The sequence below is a fragment of the Coloeus monedula genome (assembly GCF_965178545.1).
Source record: "Coloeus monedula genome assembly, chromosome: 5".
Classification (NCBI taxonomy): Eukaryota; Metazoa; Chordata; class Aves; order Passeriformes; family Corvidae; genus Coloeus; species Coloeus monedula.
The window spans coordinates 64,995,153-65,016,469 of record NC_138785.1 but is presented as its reverse complement, the minus strand read 5'-3'; the positions used below and the strand labels follow the sequence as shown (position 1 = coordinate 65,016,469).

The 21,317-nt window shown below is 40.9% G+C and overlaps 1 protein-coding gene across 1 annotated transcript in view; it reads right to left on the bottom strand.

Annotated features, from left to right (window-relative positions):
- The window catches only part of CPZ (carboxypeptidase Z), a gene marked incomplete at both ends in the record, with an annotated part of 33,920 nt that overhangs the window by 3,281 nt on the left and 9,322 nt on the right, over window positions 1-21,317 (bottom strand). The window contains 8 exons of the mRNA XM_082281783.1: window positions 1,521-1,660; window positions 2,761-2,896; window positions 6,973-7,131; window positions 13,166-13,327; window positions 14,272-14,468; window positions 16,539-16,751; window positions 17,523-17,897; window positions 18,798-18,821. Of these exons, the coding sequence (XP_082137909.1) occupies window positions 1,521-1,660; window positions 2,761-2,896; window positions 6,973-7,131; window positions 13,166-13,327; window positions 14,272-14,468; window positions 16,539-16,751; window positions 17,523-17,897; window positions 18,798-18,821 (1,406 nt within the window). The remainder of the gene's footprint in view (window positions 1-1,520; window positions 1,661-2,760; window positions 2,897-6,972; window positions 7,132-13,165; window positions 13,328-14,271; window positions 14,469-16,538; window positions 16,752-17,522; window positions 17,898-18,797; window positions 18,822-21,317) is intronic.

The following is a 21,317-nucleotide window of genomic DNA, read 5'->3' as shown; positions in this document are numbered from 1 at the left end:
TGAAAACTATCCCTTATAATGAAGCACTGCAATTTTCTTTTCAGCATGAACTTGAGGATTTATCATATGGATAGAGAGTAAATCTGGTCAGAAGAGTCATCTCAGACTCAAATTTAATTTACAGTGTAGACATACTCAAAATAGTATGACCTCATCCAACTTCAATAATAATTTTGCAATTACAACATGACGGGATAAAAATGACAAAAGTGAAATTTCTTTAACAATGTTCCTTTGGTTTGCTTTAGTAACTGTACTATTTTTCATTTTTCCTCAAGTCAGTGCCACATGAGTTTGGCAGAGTGTTCCGATTTTATTTCTGATGGGGAGAAGAGATCAGCATTTAGGAGAATGAATTTTACTTCTGTGCGTTAAGCCGAGTAGATTTGTACACACACCAAACAGCCTGGTATATATCAGAATAAGAAAAGTTTGAATTGGTTGTGGCAGACTTAATCCTTATCGGGGGTAATTCAGTCATCCTTATCAGCAAAGTTGTTTTGCTTACTGTCCTGCATTTACTCAAAAAGCTTTTCCAGCACAGACTTCTACAGTGTCTCACACTGTAAAATCTTTACATCTTGAAGACTTCAATTGTAATATATATGGATTTAACCCAGCTCCATTTGGATTCACTAAAACTCATTTTCATCAGACAGCTGTAAAACGAAATGAGTTTGGTGGTCTGTACTGTAGACTTTATTGATAGATAATACTTACCACAAGTAGCAAGAGGTTGCTTAGAAAGGCCATAAAAACACTCCTAACAATTTTAAAGTACTGCGTACTCTATCAAAATAAGGCATGACAGAAAACTAATCTACTAATGGCTGAGAGAAAGATGAGCAACTTCTGTTTCTGTTTCACTTACTTATTGTCAGTGAGGTATTTGTTTTTGCTGAACTTAAACTTATTATTAAAAATGACATTTAAGTGGCATGTTTTAATGCTCAGAGACATACAGTTCTTCCTTTAGAAGATTTGGCTTCAGATATTTAATAACTACTTTCATAAAGAAATCAAGATGGAAAGTGTGTAAATGCCATTTCTATTAAGATTTTAGCTGAATCTAAATCTCTTGCTGTGGGACAGTAGGGTTTGGGACACAAACATGGAATATGGAAAGGAAAATTTCAGGAAGCTCTCTAGACAACAGAGTTTTTTGCTTTAGTCTTCAAGAGGAATGTTGATTCATACTTTTCTGAATACTAGGGTTTTCTCTAGTGTTAAATTTTGGACAGCTGATGAATAATACTGCCCAAAGTATTCATAGATAATTCCCTTTCTCACTATTTTCAAGGCCTTTGCAGTCCTCAGTCTCAATCCCTTCTGCAGCATAGGCAAAATACTACCTGTGTGTCCTGCTAGACAAACTGAGGCACTGGGGTCCCCGGTGGAGTGTGGTGATTGATTTAGCATTATCTTGACAGCTAACCAGGCAAACAGCAAAGAAATGAATTTTGGAAAAGAATGAAAAAGGAAAACTGTAAGCACAAAGGTCTGTAAAAAGAGAGCAGTACCATTTCCATGTAATTCAGCAGGGCACCCTTGTTTTCATGCCAGATTGTAAACAGTTCTTCCTCCAAAGGAAACTTTTCACATCCTACCTCCACGGTAACTTCAAAGCAATTTGTGTGAAGGTAATTAAAATCTGCCATACCTATAGGTTTAAAAAGAAAAAAGGAGAGCTCATGAACAGGCCATGTAGCCTTTAACTGGAGCTTTGCTGCTGTAGTCAGCTGAATCCCATCCCTGTGGGTGTGGGTTATTATACTGTAGAGTGCTTGCTGATATATAAAAAGTATTCAACAAATTCAGAATTCTACCACTTGTTTCAACTATAAATTAACTAATGACAATGACACTTCTTTCAGGCAAAAAAGCATAATTTTACATTATTATTCACCTGGCCAAGAAGTAGAAACAGAGCAATAAAGATTGGTTAATCACAGCAATTGTATAATCGGCTGTATCAGAAGTGATTACCAAGGGTCACCAGAACAGAAATGTCCTTTTGCCATTATTGTGTTCAAAACTGTTTCTGTACAAAAGACATTGGATATAATTTTGGGAAGAATGTAAGCCAAAGATATCTAAACCTAATTCTCATGCATGCCCCAAAGCATTCCAAATGTCTAGTTTCAGCATAATTATTTGGGGATCCAGCTGAGTCCTATTGGAAAACACAACTGAAGCACTGCTGAAAATTTATGAACACTGATATTTTATCCATGCCAGTATTGAAGGACTCCTAAAGAAAACAAAGTACTATTACTGGGGAAATCAAATTAGCAATGGAGGAACAAATGAATTGGATGTTTGTCTCTGTTGTAGTTTTTCCTGAAAAAAGAATTAATTTAAACAGATGAAAAAGCAGCACTTGCATAGTCTACAAGATGGATTCAGACTCATGCTCCTAAGGATTGAGAGCATAGCATTAAACCTTTGTTTCTACATGTCAGATTTGAAAATGAAAATGTTATTATATGCTATATATGCTATAAAAAATTTGAGCCTTGCATAACTTGTTAACTTTTCTCAGGTCACATTGGGGTTGAATTCATCCCATGTTATCTGCATATATATGTTTCCAGCATACACGTTACATTTTACTACTTAAATCCCCTACAAATTATGTTTTGCAGGGGTAGGACCTTAAGCAAACTGAAATTAATAAAATCATTTTGTTCAAACCCTGGTGTCTTATAAAGGTCACGTAGAGGTTTTACCTCACTTGATATGATGGTAAAGTGGTTTTACCTCCAGTGAAGCTGTACCACTCAGCACCATTTATAATACCTCCACGTTTTACAAAGTTCCCACCACAGCGCAGTTCGGAGTGGTCCGAGATGACGGGGTGTGCATCTGCGTAGGCTTTAGCCAGCATTTTGAACACCTGCAACAAACAGGATTGAAATACATTTGCTTTTACAAGCTGAAAACTTTGCCATTGCTGCTATTAACTATTGCTGTTGTGAGCCCAGATTATGAGACACCCTGTGTCCTTGAGACTGAGGGAGGTGATAAACTGCTCTGCAAGGAAGTTTTCATTTGTCTTCTCCTCTAGGGTCCTTCTCTGCAATCCAATGTATTTAGCCAGAGACAACATATTAAATACCAGTGGATTTTTTGATATGTGGCTTCAATCTACCACCTGGAGCAGGAGCCCAGGTTTTAAAGTTGAAATTTAGGCGTCCTTTAGGTTTTGCTTTAGCTTTTGATATTTTTACCCCTTAAAAAATACCTGTATTACTTTCAGCCCAACTAAATATTCACATTGAATGCTGCTGTTTAAAACAGACAGTGTCAATTTGCTTTTTACTTATCACTCACACAGGAAAACCTGCCAGTTTGATCTCAGAGACAGTTGCTTCTTTGTGGGGCAGAAACCATTCCTAAAAAGTGAAGGATAGGATGTGGTGATGTAGGATGTCACCCCTGATTTCCAAAGAGTGTTGATACTGATGAAGAGCAGAGCAGTCACCATGCAGAAAGGAACAGTGGCAGAACACGTAGTGAAGACAGAAGAAAGAGCAGTTGTCTGAAGAAACCATTTATTTGAATCATGTTCCTGTTCTTCTTCTCCAATGGTTATTTCAACTCCGTACAAAAATCCGGCCTCTCCTTTTTGTTTGTTTGAACTTCATCTGCAAAGGCTATACTTTCAGATTTCAACATTTAAATGACAGCAGTTATCAGATGCTACTTGATCCTACTATTCATGATCATGAGTTTCATTCCATATTGCTTAAGAAAACATGTGCAAGAAGTTGGGTGGCTAAAATCCTAGTTTTAGAAGTGATCCTAAAACTTTATCCTAGATGTTGTCATCAAGGATAGAGACTAATATGATCAAGCACACAACACCAGTTAATATTTCTGATTGTTTCTGATAATCACATGGCTGAGCCGATTATGGAATCAGGTAGATGACCAAGGAAAGATGGAAAGAGAGTTTAATGTAAGTGTAAAGACACTTTACTAAATACTTCTGATGACCAGACACTAAAAATCCAGATTTAATATAAAATTCTTTTGCAGCTCCCTTAAGTTTCTATGTATCTAATTATTGTCCAGACCAGAAAATTAAGTGTCCTTCAAAGGTCTGCTGAAAGAAATAGATGTTAATTAAATATGTTAAGAGGAACTTTAACTGCCAATAGTTTAGTGCCAAGCTCAATATCTTTAATTCCTACAGGAATCTGGGTTCCAGTTCTGAACCCTCTGTGGAAGGTATTTGATATAATATTTAGAAGGTGCCTATGTGAGTAAGGAGTATGTTCCTCACCTTTTACAGAGACATCTGCAGATGTCCTATTTCCAGTGACCAAGTCTCCTCTTGTTTCACACCAAGAGGCATAAGGCTTTTGCCTGGCCACTAGTGCAAGTGAAAGAAGACAAGTGGTAGGGAGAAGAGAAAGTGAGAATTCCAAAAGCAAGTGAAATCTATTAAAAAAGAAAACCAAAAAGTTACACTTAAAAAAATTTAAAAGTTCCTGGATAACAATACATTTGTTATCACTTAGAAGCCAATGTATGACAAGTCATGGATGTCAAGGAAACTTAGATATTTAGGTAGATATTTAGGTGTAATATAGTGGGAAAAAAAAGGGGAAAACCACAGCAGAATCCTTGTGACTTTGGTAGAGTGTTGTTTCATTCAGTAAAGTGAGGTTAGTGCGGTTACCTTGGCCAGCACTTTTGCACCACTGACCATCACAGGTTGTGTTTTTCAGGGGGAGGGAAGGGAGTGTTTCAACTCATCAAAGGGAATGAATTTGACTTGGTGTGGGCCTTTCTGCTCTAGTGAGCAGAGGCATCAATTCAGCTTCTTGTGTAACACAAAGCGTTAAAACATCCATCTCCACAAACCCCAAAATATGGGAAAGATTTTAATTAGGTGGGCTGAACCAGATGCAAGAATGTGAGTGCAAGGACATGGTTCAGTTTTGAGACTCCTTTCTCTCAGCAGGTACTGGCCCAGGCTGTGGTGCAGGCCAAAAAGAAACTTGAAATCTGCAGTGTCTTGGAGCAGAGGAAAGAGGATCCTCGTGCTTCCACACATGCACCATTATAGATGTGGCAGCAAAGAGATGCATTTTCAAACTGCTGGTTGGAATATATTTCACAGAATTTGATTTTTTAATATCTGGCTATTATCTACTCTCCAGCATTTCACCCTAGGCTGCAAGTTTCCCCTTGCACAGCAAACTTGGCAGGTCAGCTTTCAGAGCAAGGGTTATGGCCAGTGTATGGCAGCTAAACCAAAGTGCTGTATTTTGGGATGCAGGTTCCCTGACAGCAGCAGCTGTAGATCAGATTACTTAAATGCAGGTCACTTCACAGGTACAGGTTTTATAACTTTCTGTGCAAAATCTGAAGTGATACTGATAGTGCTATTAAGGTTCCTGTGCTGAGTCATTTGAAAAATCGGTTCTTCACTGAGGACATCCCCAGCCCTCCCTTGTATGTTCTAAACTTCCAGGTTTGTAGCCAACTTCCCAGACTTTGCAGTCACTGATTATGCAGCAGCCACCTATATGAGGTTCCTTGTCTTACTCTGTTGCAAGCCAGGAGTGCCTTTAGGGTTTGTCCAACTGTGCACTGCACTGGGATTGAGCCCTTTGTCCATGTGGCTGCATCCTTTCACTCAAAATACACGTTGTCCCCCAGTGGAGATGATGGAGGCACTGCTGTACTTCCATTCCAGGGGTGAAGTGCTTGATAAAGCACACATGGCAATATTCTTTCACCACCTATGCATGGGATAGCCCTAGCTCAGGCAGCGGGATGTAAATGCACAATTTTATGATTTCCCCAGTCCTCAGCAAGAGGTCCTGCAGCTTGCATTAGCACCCACCAGATATTTCTAACACAGGCTTTTTACTGTGCAGTGCCTGGTTAAATTTACTGCTAAATCATTTTCATACACACATAAGTCAGTAGGCATTGTACAGCTCAGAAGAAATGGATTGATACAGAAAATGTTTAACAGTCGTAAATCTTTAAATATTTAATATGTGTTAGTGAGAACTGTCACTTCAAAAGACGTCAGCTAAGAGATATGCTCAAAGATAAAGGATGCTTCAAGTCAAAGATCAACTTCTGACTATTTTGAACTGCTCTTTGTTTATATAAAGAACTACTTTTCTTGAGAGGCCACAGACATTTTTAGCACACACTAGAAGGCTGAAAAGCTAGCTGTTCTCCTGCTGGGCATGTCGGCAATGAATACGAGATTGAGGAAACCAAAGGGAAATAAGAAAGATGGCAAAAAATTTCACAGAAGATTTACAGTGAGTCCCAAATGAGGAACTTTCCAGGGATGAGAGGGGGAAACCATTCCCATTCATCTGACCTGGAATAAATGTTACAAGGCTGCCACCATATGGCAACGAGCCTTTTTTCCCCCCACTCCTCATGGATTCCAAGGGAAAATAACACTGCTGGTTCCTTCTCTTCTGGAAACCACTGGCAAAAATATCACAGCTTACTCCCTTTAAAAATTAAAAGCCAGGGTTTTCCTAATCTGTGCTTTATGAAACCATGTTTGGCCTCACAGAAGATGGGTAAATCTTTCCAGACCAAGTTGACAGTGTGTAAGCAATTCCTGTATTTTAAAGTACATTAAGTAAGTGTATAAATCAGAGTTGCATAATATTCTGAGTTGGAAGGAATCCACAAGGATCAAGTCCAGCTCTTAAGTGAAAGGCCTCTGTGGGGATTGAGGACTTGACCTTGGCATTATTAGCATCAGCTCTACCCAAATGAGGTGATCTCATGTTATATATATGTATATAGACTTGCATTATGTATATAAAATTTTGATTTATTACATATTTAATACATACACGCATACGTATACACACGTACATGATCTAAATTAGTCAAAGTTTGTTGTTTATTTAAAGAAAATATTTCCATAGTTCCACAAATTGAACCAATATGCTCACCCTGCAGAAACAATATTACCTTCTCATCAGGCGTAGGGGAGAACATTTTTTCTTCCATAGGATGCACTGAATAGTCATAAGGATAGGTCACAACCAGCTCACCCCCATGGAGGCTAGCAGAGAGCACAAATGGGATAGATCTCAACCACTTCATGACAGCTTTTGTCTCAGGGGCCACCTGAAATCCAGGAGAAAAAAAAAAAAGCTGTGACTAGCCATGCAGTTCCAAAAGGAGATTTGATCCTGGGCAGGATGAAACCCAGTGGAGAAGGGACTATGTCAAAAGGAGAATATTGAGGCTCTTTGGCTCTTCCAGCCCAAAAGTTACTGGGGGGAGAAAGTCAGTTTGCTCCAGGGAATAGATGATACACATTGTTTAATATGGAAAAACTGGAACAAAAAAAGAAACAGAAAATTTGACAGAAGAAAAAACTTTTCATTACAGTGACATTTTCAGATGACGATGGCAGTACTTCAGGCTGGAAAACTTGTGACATTTTATCACTACTTTACCAAACTCCCTATCTAATTTAATTTCTGAATCAGGAGGATTGACTTTGAATGGATACACTGGAATAGGGGGATAAATTTGAAATTCTCATCACTTGTTGAAAATGCATTTGCTATCCTTTGGTCGAAGATAATCTGCAAATAAATGAAAACTAATGCACATAAAGCATAGCAATGCCTGCAGTTTACCTGCAGTGAACTGTGGCTGGTAAGTCGCCAAATTTAGGGGTTTTTAACAGTCCCTCCTCAGTAACAGCAGGTCAAGGGAGGAGGCACTGGACTCCAAGAGATGTTCAGGCACCCGGCATGCAGGAGGCTCCTTCACCCCGTTTCCGAGGAGTAATTTCTGGGACCTGGTCCGGTGTTAGTTCATTCTTAGGGATAACAGTGTCATCTGGTGGCCGGTCCCTGCAAGCCCAGACTCAAGCCAGTGCCCCTGGAGAGCTGAGGTTCTTTTCTTTGCAGCTGGGGGAAGTTACCTGGGGGAAGTTACCTGGGGAAAATCTGAGGAGGGCAGAGGCTGCTCATCCGGACTCTGCACAACTGCAGATATGCAGGTTTTATAAAAATGAGAAAGATCTGCTATGATGAACTTAGTCTAGCACCTATTTAGGGCTGCTTTAGGAATTGCTTATCACCCTTTGTTTTGACTCCATCAGCTGTCAGGAAACCAGGCAGCCAGGGCTGCAGAGTGCCTAGTGACTAACAGCATGCAGGGAAAAAAACATCCAGAGCAAACAGACAAGAAAACTCAACCAAACCAACCGAATAAAACTCCTAAATAACAATACATTTGTGTTTCAACAATAGTAATTCCTGTTGTTTTTGGATCAGTCCCTAATCTGCTATTGTTAAAAAAACCTTTGGGGATCCACAAACCCAGGTGTGGAGCAGAGAGAAACTGTGAAGCAAAGGTGCACCATGGATGTATTGTAGCTCCATCAATGAGGCAGAAAGCCAAGGAAAAAGCCATGTCCAAACATAGTTTTACCTGTGATGATTTAAGAAGATATTTCCCTATTCCTGACCTAAGCAGGAGACCACCTCCCTATAGATGCCATAGTTATTGACTGAGTCCTTCTAGTTTTCAGGTTTACTTAAAATGCCCTTCTGTAGCTATTGATCTGAACTAGAGCCTTTAGCCACTGCAAGTGTGAAAGGCTGTACCTTGTACTAGGGAAAAAATGGGACCCTGACTCTCTCACTGCTGCAAGGTGAATCATTAAATCAGTAGTTTGTGATTAGCATAAGAACACAAGCCAGTTTGTGCCACTGATCCCCAGGAGAAACAGGACAGGTTCATTTTGTCTAACAGCCTAGTGGTAGCCTCTGAATCTCTGTGTCACAACCCTTTCAACTCTGGCATTTTAAAGAGGCAACTTAAAAAATGGGATATAACAGGTAAAGTCTGATCAATTAAGGAACACACAGAATGCACTTTGCACACCAGAAACCTAATCAGAGTTTTTTCACATTATAGGGAAGATTAAACATAAAGTTTCCAGGAAGGGCATGACATGAAAAAAAGTTTTTTAAAGGCAGATAAAGAACATTCCAAATGGAAAGGACTTTTTGCAGTCTCACACAGCCACTCACAACACAGAAGTGAGAGAAGAAAGCAGCTCTCAGGTTTCCTGATAAGGAATATGGCAGTGTCCAAAGAATGCTATCTGCACCAAAGCACTTGTATTTCTGGCATTTGTACAGTGTCCTGGGATGATCCCATGATGATCTTTATCCTGGTAGTGCTTGGGACTGAACCAGCCACTCTGACCAGGACTCTGGAAGTTCATCCTTTGACCCCATCTCTTCTGAAGAGAAGACCCCAGATGGCTTGTAAGAGGCTGTAAGTGTCACTCCCTGTCCCATGGATTTGGGGTGTTCTCAGGGTGGCTGAGCACCTGGAACAAGCTTGCACCCTCCAAGTCCATAGGACCAGCACTCCTGAGGTGGATGCTGTCCCAAAATCCCATCAGCTCCCTGCCCTGCTGCAGCTGCCCCAACTCTTTCTGCCCAGCCAGAGAGGCCATGCCTAACACAGCATCAGCCCAGCTTTCAAACAGCCTTGGGCCTTGATGAGATTTTTAAGTTGCTTCTGCAATTCAGTGGACAAAAGTAAAATGCAGAGTTTTATTTGAGAGCTCCTAATTTCAGTCCTTCATCCTGATCAGCCAACTGGCTAAGTAGATACCTGCATAAGCCCCAAGACAGTGCTGTCTCACAGAGCCAGTGTCTTACTGAAGTGAATGTTGTGGAAAACAAGGAGTTTCAATGTCACTATTTTTATCCTAATAACATTTCAGTGACATCAGTGATTAAGGCTTTGAAATGTGCACATCCTGGTTCAGCTCCACTGGATGACAGCAGATGTTATCTATGTCACTCTGGCCTTTAACTTTTCCTTTAATGTGGGTTTTGTGGGGTTTGATTTTTTTTTTTTCACCAGGATTTTGCTTTTAAGTTAGATGAGATCAATTTTAAAGTACCCATCTCACAAGAACAATTCAGAGCACAATTAGAAAACAGCTAAATTATTTCTGCATGAGTACAGAGAAAGGCCACTACCCTTTTTAAACCGGAATCTCATTTCTGTTGATTATACTGCAATTAGTCACTGTCTCCACAGCTTTCAAAGATCTCTTTCTTCCTTTTTAAAAGCAGCCAGACAAATTTTCCTAAAGATTATGCCAGCCTCCACTGGCATAGAATTCCAAATTCTGTTTGAATCAAGCAAATTGAACTGACTTTATTTCAGATGAAGCCTGAAGTCTGTCTGAGCCTTCAGACCACTTATTACAGTAATTCATAATAGTGGGGAAAAAAACATGCTATATAAAGCCAGGCTTTTGGAGAGCAGGAGCTCTGGCTGAGAGCTCACTTTCTGTTTCCTGATCTTTATACAATGCCCTGCCACACTCAGGTAATTACTTCAATAAGGTAGGTAACAAACACTGTTAAGTAAATGAAAGCTGAGAGACTGGTGTTGAAACGTTCAACCTAATGCTCCTGCATGTGCAAAGCACTACTGTAAGAGCCATGGGTTCATCTTCCTGACAAAACTGAGGCTCATTATGGGAGAGCTGATTTGACAGTCCTGTGGTACCACCAGCAAAGGAGACACAAGGTTGTGAGACCACTTACTGCTAGGTTTGTGAACCATAGGCAACTACAGTCAGCAAGATTTTGTGGTGCCACCGAGGCCACAGGCACACTGGTTCCCTCATTTATTCTCTAGAGCATATGGATTTGGACATACTTTGGGTGTTGTTTATGTGAGGACCAGCTTTGGGGCCAGGAGAGCACCTAGAAGTTCCCCAGGCTTTGGTGCTCTGAGGAGTGATTCCTTGGATGGCTCCCTTATTTCTTCTTTAAAAACAATGAAAGATTTGCAGGAGAAGGGATGTGTTTGTAACCCCAGAACTGCACCCACTGAGGCAGAGCTCAGGCAGGGGGTGGTTGTGTGCCAAGGTTCCCTGGTCCCTTCTCTGTGGTGACAGACAACCCATGGTGACCAGCACGCTGCTGCTGGGGCAGAGCTGTGGTGGTAGCTGTGAGAGCAATGTTAGGCTGTCTCCACCCATCTCTCTATAAACTACTGTGATGTTACACAGTGTTTAAGAAAGCTAAATACATGTTTATAAAAATGACTTCCTGCAAGTGGCTGCCTGCCACTGAGCACCTCACAGAGCAGCAGAAGAACCAGGGCAAAAGCAGGACTTGGAGAGGGAGGAGGTTAGAGCCAAGAAACCCAGTTACAGGGACTCTGGGCTGCACAGTGTGAGAAAAGATCACAGTTTGCACTGGCAAAAAAGTGGGTCTAAGACATGTTTGTCCTTCCTCAGTGTTGCCTGCGTCCTCAACCCTGCACCTCTGGACACAGAGAGAGAGTGAGCACATGGCTGGAGGGAGATCTCCATCCTTTCCTTCCCATGTTGGAGCAGGGGAAGAGTCTGAGGAGCTCTCCCCCTCAGGTGGAAGGAGCACCAGAAATAATGTGTGATGAACTGACCACATCCCCCATTTCCAGGGTCCCCCTGGTCCCCCTGTACCATGGGGTGAAGCAGATATAGAATTCTGGTGCAAAGTTAAGCCTGGGAAGAAGGCAGAGGTGGAGGGAAAGTGTTTTTAAGATTTCTCACTACTCTACTCTGATTTGATTCATAATAAATAAAAGAGATATAATCATTTCCCCAAGTCGATTCTATTTTTCTTCTGATCGTAATTGGTGACCAATCTCTCCCTGTCTTTACCTTCATCCACCTTTTAGTTTTTTTTCCTGTCCCCTGTCCAGCTGAGGAGGGGAGTGATAGAGCAGCTTTGGTGGGCACCTGGCATCCAACTGGGGAAACTCACCAAAGGGGTGAATCAAAGTCTCTCTGAATTTCTCCTAAAATCCCCTTTTTTCCCAGCTATTTTCATTTGGCCTCAGGCTCTGCTCCACAGCTCTCAACCTTTTCTCCCCTTCTGAGCCTCTGTACTCGCATTTACCAGCTCACTGTTATCTGTTATTATTCAGTCAAAAGTTGAAAACTTTTAAGCTTGTGACCTTATAATCATGCAGAAATTCAGTGCCATGAGTTGGGATCTGTGATTACATGCATAAAATAGAATAGACTACTTGAGCTTAGTTATGGCAGAAATTAGTGTTCTAATACACTGTGCATTACTGAGCCTCTCACAGCCTTCCACCTTCATATGCACATTATCCTGAGGAAGTGAGGGGCTTTCATCTAGATTTTACTACTGTGAAATGGGGTACCAGAACACTGGGGCAGCATCAGGGATGCCTTTGGGATTTAGACCTGTCTTTATATAAGACCACCTGCATCAGAGTAAGAAACTGAAGTATGATCTCTCAAATCTTCTGCTAATACCAGATACTGAAACAATCCTGTTCCCTACCTGTCTGAGGCTTTGTGCCAGCAACAAATATTGAATTAGATTAAAATGAGCTTAAAAGCAGAGGAAAGCAGAGCTCCCAATATCTGAACTACTGATTTAGCTTCCTGTGATTCTTTCAAGGGCAACTAAGTTCCCCTGAGAGTTGTTGGTGCCGGGAGCTGCTGGGCTGCCAGCAACACAGGTAGGGCTGAGCTCTGCATTCCTGATATAACTTTACACAGAGCTTAGTGGGGATGGGTGTGAAGCCCTGTAGTACTGCCTCCATCCTGCTCCCACCTGGCAGCAGCAACTCTCCCTTCCAGCAGCACTGCAGCTTGACAGGCTGTTTCCACTGCTCTATATGGTTACAGTGATTTGTAAACATCCTCTTTTAATGGAAGATTACACTGCACAACTTTACATGCAGCCTTTGTACATTTTCCATGGCAGAAACTCCTATTGCATCAAACCTGTGCAGAGCTTGGTGCAATGACAACCAAATCCATAAAGTCTTTAACATTCACTACAGTTTAAAGCACTAATGATGAATCATTACGCACTTGTGACTCCCTTGTAACAGTCATTATTCTTAATCTAAACCAGCAAAGTTCAAATTATCTACAAATTTTCCAAATGATTTGTGACACCTGTCTCTTTGGCCAGACCTACACCATATTTTCATGCCAATTCTGAGCTTGTCCACTTCAGTCTTACTTATAAAATCTGATTACAAGCAAATAACTTCAGAACAAGCAATCTCAGTCTCTTTGTTCCCGAGCTGCTCTGTAGTATATATGATTTATAAATTGTGTAATTCATACCTTACCCCACCAGTAGGACTGTGGAATGGGGATGTGGTCCAGACGGGCCCCACGAATCCCAGCTCTTCTGTAAGCCTCAGATGTCAAATCTGGGAAATTTCTGTTCAGATCCAAATTCTGAGCTGTCTGTCGTCCGATGACCCATCCATTGTAACCAGCCCCCTATTTTGTAACACAGAAGCCAACTTCAGAATAGGTCCCTGTCTCAAAATAGCACTTTGTGGAAATTGATTAATCAAAGGGAAGTTTTAAAAGAAGTAAACTGAAAATGTCTGTACTGTTAAAAACCCACACTTATTAATTAATCACATTTTGTCTCCAGGAATATTAATGCACTAACTAGCATTCAGGAAGTGTTTCACTCACCAGTGATGTGACTCATAAGAGGAACACAGGAGCCTGTTGCTCAGAGCAGCATGCAGAGTGGGTTAGAGGAGGAGAAAAAGAAAATACAGCTGATGCCCCAAGACAGCGTGAGGCAAAGTGCAATAACCCCAGACTCATACAACGGACAGAGATCACCACATGAGAAACACAGAGGAAGAAAGGTCTAGTTTCATGCTTGTGGTGGTAAAGAAAACAGTGAGGGGAAAAGTAGAATGTCAGGTAACAAGTAATAGAACCTCTGTTTTCACAGGTCTCCCTCAGACATGGGCTGATCTCTGAAAACTGCCATCCATTATGAAACTTTGACAGTACAGAAAATATTCACATTTCATTATACCTACAGTTTTAAAAGAGGAGGAACATCTATCACATGGTATTAAACTGCATTTCTTTATAAGACAGTGTAAGCCATTAGAGTGAGTCAGTAGGCATTTTGTTCTAGAACAGATAGCAGAGTGGTAAGTGTGTGAAAAAGTAACACAGTCATTCCCACATCATCACATGCAGGCAGCAAAAATGACAAATGTGGCTCTGATTTCCTCTTAGTTCTGTTCACATCATCTTTGGAAAGCAGTGCACCACCAGCCACACCTGGGATTCTGGCAGTCAATTATTAATGTTCCCTCTTTTACATGACACTCCCCTCCCAGTTTGCTCTTACCCATGGGGAATTGTAGAAACATGAAGGCCTGAACTTCTCCCTATAATAAAATTTTTACCTCTTCTGCAGCCAGTTCATACCCATCAGGATTGAGTGAAGGCAGGAGATGAATTCTGGTGTTATTTATCAAGGTCTGGATGCGAGGGTTCCCAAGAAGATACTCTGAACAGAGATACTGTGCGAGGTATATCAGTAGTTCCTTCCCCACAACCTCATTTCCGTGCATGTTGCCAATGTACTTAAATTCTGGCTTGACTGTGGAACATGAAGCAATGAGATGCTTTAATTTGATTATACCTGAGCGGCTTCCAAAATCAGGCTAACCCAAGTTTCTCACTGATGAGTCAAAGTTTTATTTACACTAATTTCCTCCACACGTTCCTGCAAATAGCACAGCAGTTCCAGGTGAACTTCCCTCTGCTAAACATCAGTTCAGCAACAGTTTAAATAGTGTGAAATAAAGTTAAGTCCAAACTGTCAGGATTCCAAACCATAAGAGGCAATCATTGGTCTGAGCTTTTGCTAGAGTCATCATTACTTGTGAGCAAAGGATGATGAAAACAAAAACATCAAGCCATGGCTCGGAAGGAACAAATTACAGCCCTGGCACACTGACCTACCTTGGGTGGCTTCAATGCCTTATTTTTTTCATGGACCCTAGAAACGTCCTGCAGATGTGTAATATACTACCCCTTTATTTGGAGAAGAAGTTGGGTTATGCATAAAAAGGGGCTTTCAGGCTAAATAGCCCTGGAATAAGTCTATTAGAAACACATAACTTCACAGTTCCCTGCAGTTATTCACTCAGTTTCCATCCTTCCTTAGAGACTAATGGAAAGTAGAAAATAGGTGCACTTTGGAAACACCCTTTCCTGTTTATTCCTTCATCTTTGCCTTTGATCCTGGCCAGCCTCGAGCACTGGATACTGGAGGGGGCCTGGCACAGATCTATTGTGCCACTTGCTCAGGCTGGCAAAATCTCCAAATCTGGAGCTATTTCCACCTCCTTTTATGTTGTCCTGAGCAGCATGAAGCAACAGATTTAGAGAAAAATGCTAGGAAATGTGTTAAACTAGCATCTTTTATCATGTCATATCAGAGTTTTCATTTAAAAGCCTGATTCATAGGCTTTGTGTTTTCCTGGCAAAAGGAGTACAAGCTTAAAAAGACACCTGCAACTTATTTTCTTTGAAAGAGAGAGGAAGGATGATAGGCCAGGAAAATGTAATATAGATCTTTGCTCTGTTAATGACATCTGCTGGGACCTGATTAAGTTTAAAGGCACCTCAAAATACCTCTAGACCATGCAAGGCAGCACAGCTGAAAGTAAACAAAGCTACCAGTCTTTGCTGTCCTGACTCCCCTGCAGCACAGCACACAGAGGACACAGCTGCATGATCTGAGATCATAATCTCAATAAAGTATTAAGTCAGATGTCATTCAGTTCTGCCACACTGCTGAGGCTGTGCTGATGCTGGGGCTCTTCTGATGAGAAACAACCTGAGGCTCTCAGCAGTGGCCACAGCAATCCACCATATCTAGTCAGGTACAATTTTTTGAGCTGGAAGCTGGTAACTGCAAAATAATACCTAATACTGCCCTAGAAAATTATCTGCTTTTTGAAGAATTCAAACCACTTAAAAATCAGGCCATTGCTGTCTTAGTGATGAAACTACAAAAGAGAGATTTGCACCATTCCCCTCTGAAGAAAATTTGTGAGGACTCACATCCTGATGTATATATTAGCACCTATATATAGTATAATAGCATCTATTCAGGTGCTTTGATAACATAATTCCTGGTATTATCCACCTGTTACACTGACAGATACAGCACTGACATGAACCTCTGCTCATTCTCTGCACAGGAGGATTGTTTTCTGTGCTGGATCATCCCTTTTTAGCGACAATCTCCTTCTGTATGTGAGGCCTTCTCAGAAGACATCTGTATTTTAGGATGTGAAGGACAGTGAGGAAGTGGTAGATGATAGAGAGGGCAAGTCAGTAACAGAAAAGTATCCCAGATTTGTACCTTGGGCACAAATAAATAACAGCCACATCACTGCAACCAAATACATAGTCCTACAAGGAACAGGATTACCAAGCGTGGTCATGACAGAGCTCATAACAGTAAGAAATTGCTACTGGGTTGTAACTGCTGCAAGGAATCATCAACTATCACTGTATTTCAGGAACACAAGGGAGGAGAAATGTTGTTGAATCAATGCTTTTTACAGTTTAAAAGATGTCCCAGTAGAAGGGCCTGTTTTCACTTGGATAATCTGGTCTCTCCTCAAGCAACCTGATCAGCACTGATATAACTCACGCAGTTCGTGGTGTCCAGGCTTGGTTGAAAACTCAATCACAAAAAGATCCTTCCCTTCAAAACTGCGCCCTATGCTGTAAGTTGTTGCAATGTGGGAGCACTTAGAAGCAGTCTTCTTCAGCGTGCTCACCATTTGGGAATATGAATGGTGTTTGAACTGAATAAAAGTTGCTGGCAAGTCTGAAGGCAAATCTTCCTCAGCATCTACTTCTCCTGCAATGAAAAATCATAACACAGTGTTTAAAACCATAGTGCTCAGAGGATTGTATGAAAGCCTGCACTTTTTTGCAAAATATCTTTATAAGTAGAAGAATTATAGAAAATAAAGCTGTAATCAAAACCTTAAATGTATGTAGTACATCCTACACTGTTTATTGTGGCATGTTTTATTTACAAAATCCTACTAATGCATATGCACACTAACAAATATTTGTGCAATTTCCAGCTATAATTTGGCCTTTGACATACTAGCTCATTTTAGTAACAAATTGTACAGATTTTTCCCTTTGAATTTTGTGTTTTGGGTTTTTTTAATGAGTTTATCTGTCTTCAGCTATCTGGATCTTCTTCATCCAAACAAAAATCTGTGACAATCATTAATGAGAATATTTTAATCAGCTGTTAAATTTGACAGGCAGTCACAGATTTATGAGTTCACTAAAGTTTCAGTTTTTAAATAAAAGATTTCAAATATATAGACAGCTATCACACAGGACAGGGCTTATCTAAATGCATCCAAACATCTTGCCCTGAGCTGCCTGTCTTGATGCTCTTTTTAAATGAGAGAGAGAAATAGCTAGTTCTTGAGCACAGTTTAATTGTTTAAAATAGGTGGAACAGAATTAATGACACGTTACAGGTCTCTACAAAGACAACAGGCTGAGATGACAAGCGAAGAGGTTTTGTGCCATAGACATGTCAAGCTGAGTGAGATGAGACCCTCCCCACGCAGACAAGCTGTGCCAGCAGAGTTTCCTTGCTCACCTCGCAGCTTTGCCAGCGGGTCAAAGCACCCCTCTTCCTCCCCAGCAAAGAAGCGGTCACAGTCTAAGAAGTAGGGCCAGGCCATGTCTATTGCATCAAAGGCAGGGAGGCAATTTTTTTTGAGGTTTTCACAGACGTGCCTGCAGGGCTTTATGACTTTGTCCTTTTCACACTGTGGGGCCAGCACTGAGCAGCCCAGGAGCCTCAGGTCGGGGTTGCATTCCCCCTGGAGCAAGTTGTGCAGCACACTGATGAGCAGGTACTCAGAGCTGTACTCAATCACTTCTCGAGACTTCTGATCCAGAAAGTTAGGATACACCATTTGAGTATAGGCAACATCAGTACAAGAACTCAGGGCAATATCCATGCATTTTGCTATGAAAAGGAGATGAACATAGAAAAAAATAACTTTCTTCACTGACATTCTGAATAATTCAAAGACAACATAACAAATACCATGTCCAATGAACTTATTTTTTTAGTTCTCAGGTAGGCTGGAAACAGTTTGCAAACTGAATTGCATATTTAAAACCACTTATAGAAAGATGATGAGAAGCACACTTCGTTCTGGAGATATAATTTGAGTTTAGGAATTTGACCAGAGAATTTCTAAGAGAAAGGTGGGAATTTGCTGGTGAGAAAAACTCAGATTCCTGAATAAAAGTGTATTTGTGATATCACTCTCTCCCCTGTCCTTGCCTTTTCATATGGATTCCCTGAGTAGGTGTGAGGATTTTTCTTTAGTGGGGAACATATCACTAAGTTATCTCTTTTCTCTGCTTGGCCCCACAAAATTTGTAGAGTTTAATATCTCTGAAACTACAGACCCTCTGTGAAGTTTAATTGAAATTGCCCAAAGAGATGAAAAGTCATTCTGGTGCTTCACTCACAGGCAAGCAGACCCATAAATATGATTACATGTATGTTCTCATAAACCCAATAAATTTAAGGAAATCAGGTTCAGAGATCTTAGGAAAATGTTGGTAATACCTTCAACCCACTTACAGGTGAAAAAGAGTAATAGAAAGACATCTCTTCATAAAATTACTGGCTGTTATAGTAATGTGTCTACATTTGAGCATCCTTTTCTTGGTAATGACTCTGGTAACAAATACTGTTGTCACAGTAGCAAAATACTACACTGTGTGAAAGAGCACATTTCTCTTGGAAGAGAACCCACTATAGCACCAACATGAGAATACTTGTCAGGAAATCATGAAGAAATACTTGTAGTTTTGAGGCTCTCCACAAACAGCGAGGAAAGACACTTCATACCTTTCTGTACAGTTTGGCATTGACCTGTAAATAAAGAGGAAAAGAAAAATCATTACAGGGTGGGTATACATGGTTCCTCCCTTGTGTTAGGTATTGTCTGATCTGATATCCCCACAGAGGCCACTGCAGCTCTGTGTCCTGAGGTCCAGACATACCAGGAACAAGCACATATTCCCAGCAGGCACATATTACAGAATCACAGAATAGGCTGAGTTGAGAAATCCCATTCATCCTCATTCACACACAGTTAGGCACCTAGGAAATTTCACTAATCAAAACCTAGGTCTTTTTTAATCTGATTTAGTCTAAATGTCCATATGAGTCCTTCTGTACAGATCAAAGTGTCTGATCAATCTCCCCTAAAAGATCTATTTGTCTTACACAATGTTGTGGATACCTTTCCTTTAAAGCAATTCAGCCTTTGGGAGATATGAGAGGACTTTATTTCTTCCTCATCCTACTTCATTGTATCTCTAGCAATTGCATTTTATCACACTTTTAATAATAATCTTAAAACTAGTTATTTTCCTCCCCAACTACTCTCATAGGAAAGCTTTTCCAAAAGATCACTCCTCTAATGGCTAGAAATTGCCTTTTAATTTCCTGTTTAAAAGTATTTGTGGCCAGTTTATATCCACTGTTGTTGTGCCAACATTGTCCTTTAGCTTAAGTACCTCTCTGCATTCCCTGGTGCATTCCCTCACACTGTGTTTGCAAGAGCAATTGGATCTCCTCTGCTTTCTGTTTACTAGGTCAAATAAATGATGCTCTCTTGGTTTTGAAGGAACATGGTTTGATGACCCAGGAAATGCTTCCTTTGCTCCTGTAGCCAATGAATTTATATTGTCCTTCTCCAATACTGGCAACTAAAGAAATATATTTCTACCAAGGTATTGGAGTTGGTTTCACCAATGCCTCATAGGAGCTAAATCACTCTGTGCAAGTCTGAACACCACCAGGTTCACTTTCCTTGTCATTTATTGGGGATATCTTCTCTTGCTATTTCTTCTTGCTCTCACTGGGGGGACAGGCATTTAGCTTCTTGCTCAGTAAATTGAGCATTTGTCCTCACAAGACCAAATTCATTATGCTTTCTTTCTTTCCTTCTAAAGAGAGTTTAAAGTTCTGCTCCTGGCATATTTGTTTAAATGTAATCATCTGCATATGTGTTGCTAGTGAGTGGATCATTCTTTAGCCAAAATAAAGTCATTGTAATGAGAACCAAATTAACCCTGGGATTTTATCTTGGAGGGGGACATTTAACTGGAAATTAGTCTGGTTCTATATTATGGATTGCAATTGAGCCACATTACCTCATAAAATAAATGAGGCATCAGAACTAGCAGAAACAGCCCATTCCCAACACCAACAAGTTCTGTTTAGCAGCAAGCTAGAAAAAATTATATCCACACAAACTTCTTTTCCTGGCTCAGTAAATTATGCTAATTGCATTAAATAATACCTGGTTCATCAACAGTGCCTTCCATTATAGGATTTCAATGTTTCCCCTAGCTAGGCACAATCCCCTCTGTGAGTTAGTTATTAAGGTCAAGGCATTTCTAAAAAAGCTTCATCTCAGCCAGATACTGCATGTAGAGTTACATCTGGGGATAATCAAGGAGTAGCATTTTGTACAGTGCTAGCTGGGAGAGAGAAAGAAATGATCTCTTGTTAGTAACAGCTCCGGCAATTAATCCTGCTGATAAAATTGGATGTCACTACCTCCTGAATCTGGATAGTCTTATATACTAACACTGTCACACCCACATTTGAGAGACCTTGGACACAAGTCTGGAGTCAGCCAAGTGTTTCTTACAGAGGGGAAAAGGTAGTGTGAAGAGAACTGGATTGAGTTTATCCACGTCTCAAAGAGGAGAGTGACACTATCTCTATCACCAGGGTCAGTAGCAATGAATCCCCTTTGTTACTGTGAGGGGTGGATTAGAAATGTTTGACACCTTTTTTTCCCTCTTCTGAGCAAAAAAAATGAATGTATTGTAGCTATTATTTTAGACTAGAGGGTTGTGTGTGCTGGGCAGAGTTGTTAATGGGGCGTTTGGGGAGTATGAATGGTCTTTCTACAACTGCTCACATTTCCTCAAAGGTAAGAGGTGTTTTCCCCTCTGCTGGCTCCAGGACCAAGCTACAATTGTCCTTTTTGTTTATATCTCCAACATCCAATGATCAAATAACAAAACTGAGGCACACACAGTCTCCCCGACTGCTTTTGCTGTGCAGGACTGCTATAGCCATCAGTCAGCGAGATGTGGCACAGGCCATCTCAGAATTCTGCTTATTCAGCTGGAACAAAAAGGTGTTCTGGCAATATGCTGGAACAAGCAGAGGAAACCAAAGGGAAAATGCAGCAGGCGGGGTCTAGACGTGGTGCTGCCTCTCCCTGCTCCAGCTCTCCGAGCAGCAGCAGACTTGCTGCGTTCAGCAGATGCCTCTTTCTGCCCAGCTGGCCAGAAGGAGAGGCATTGGGAGGCAATGGACAGCTGATAGAAGAGATGTGAAATT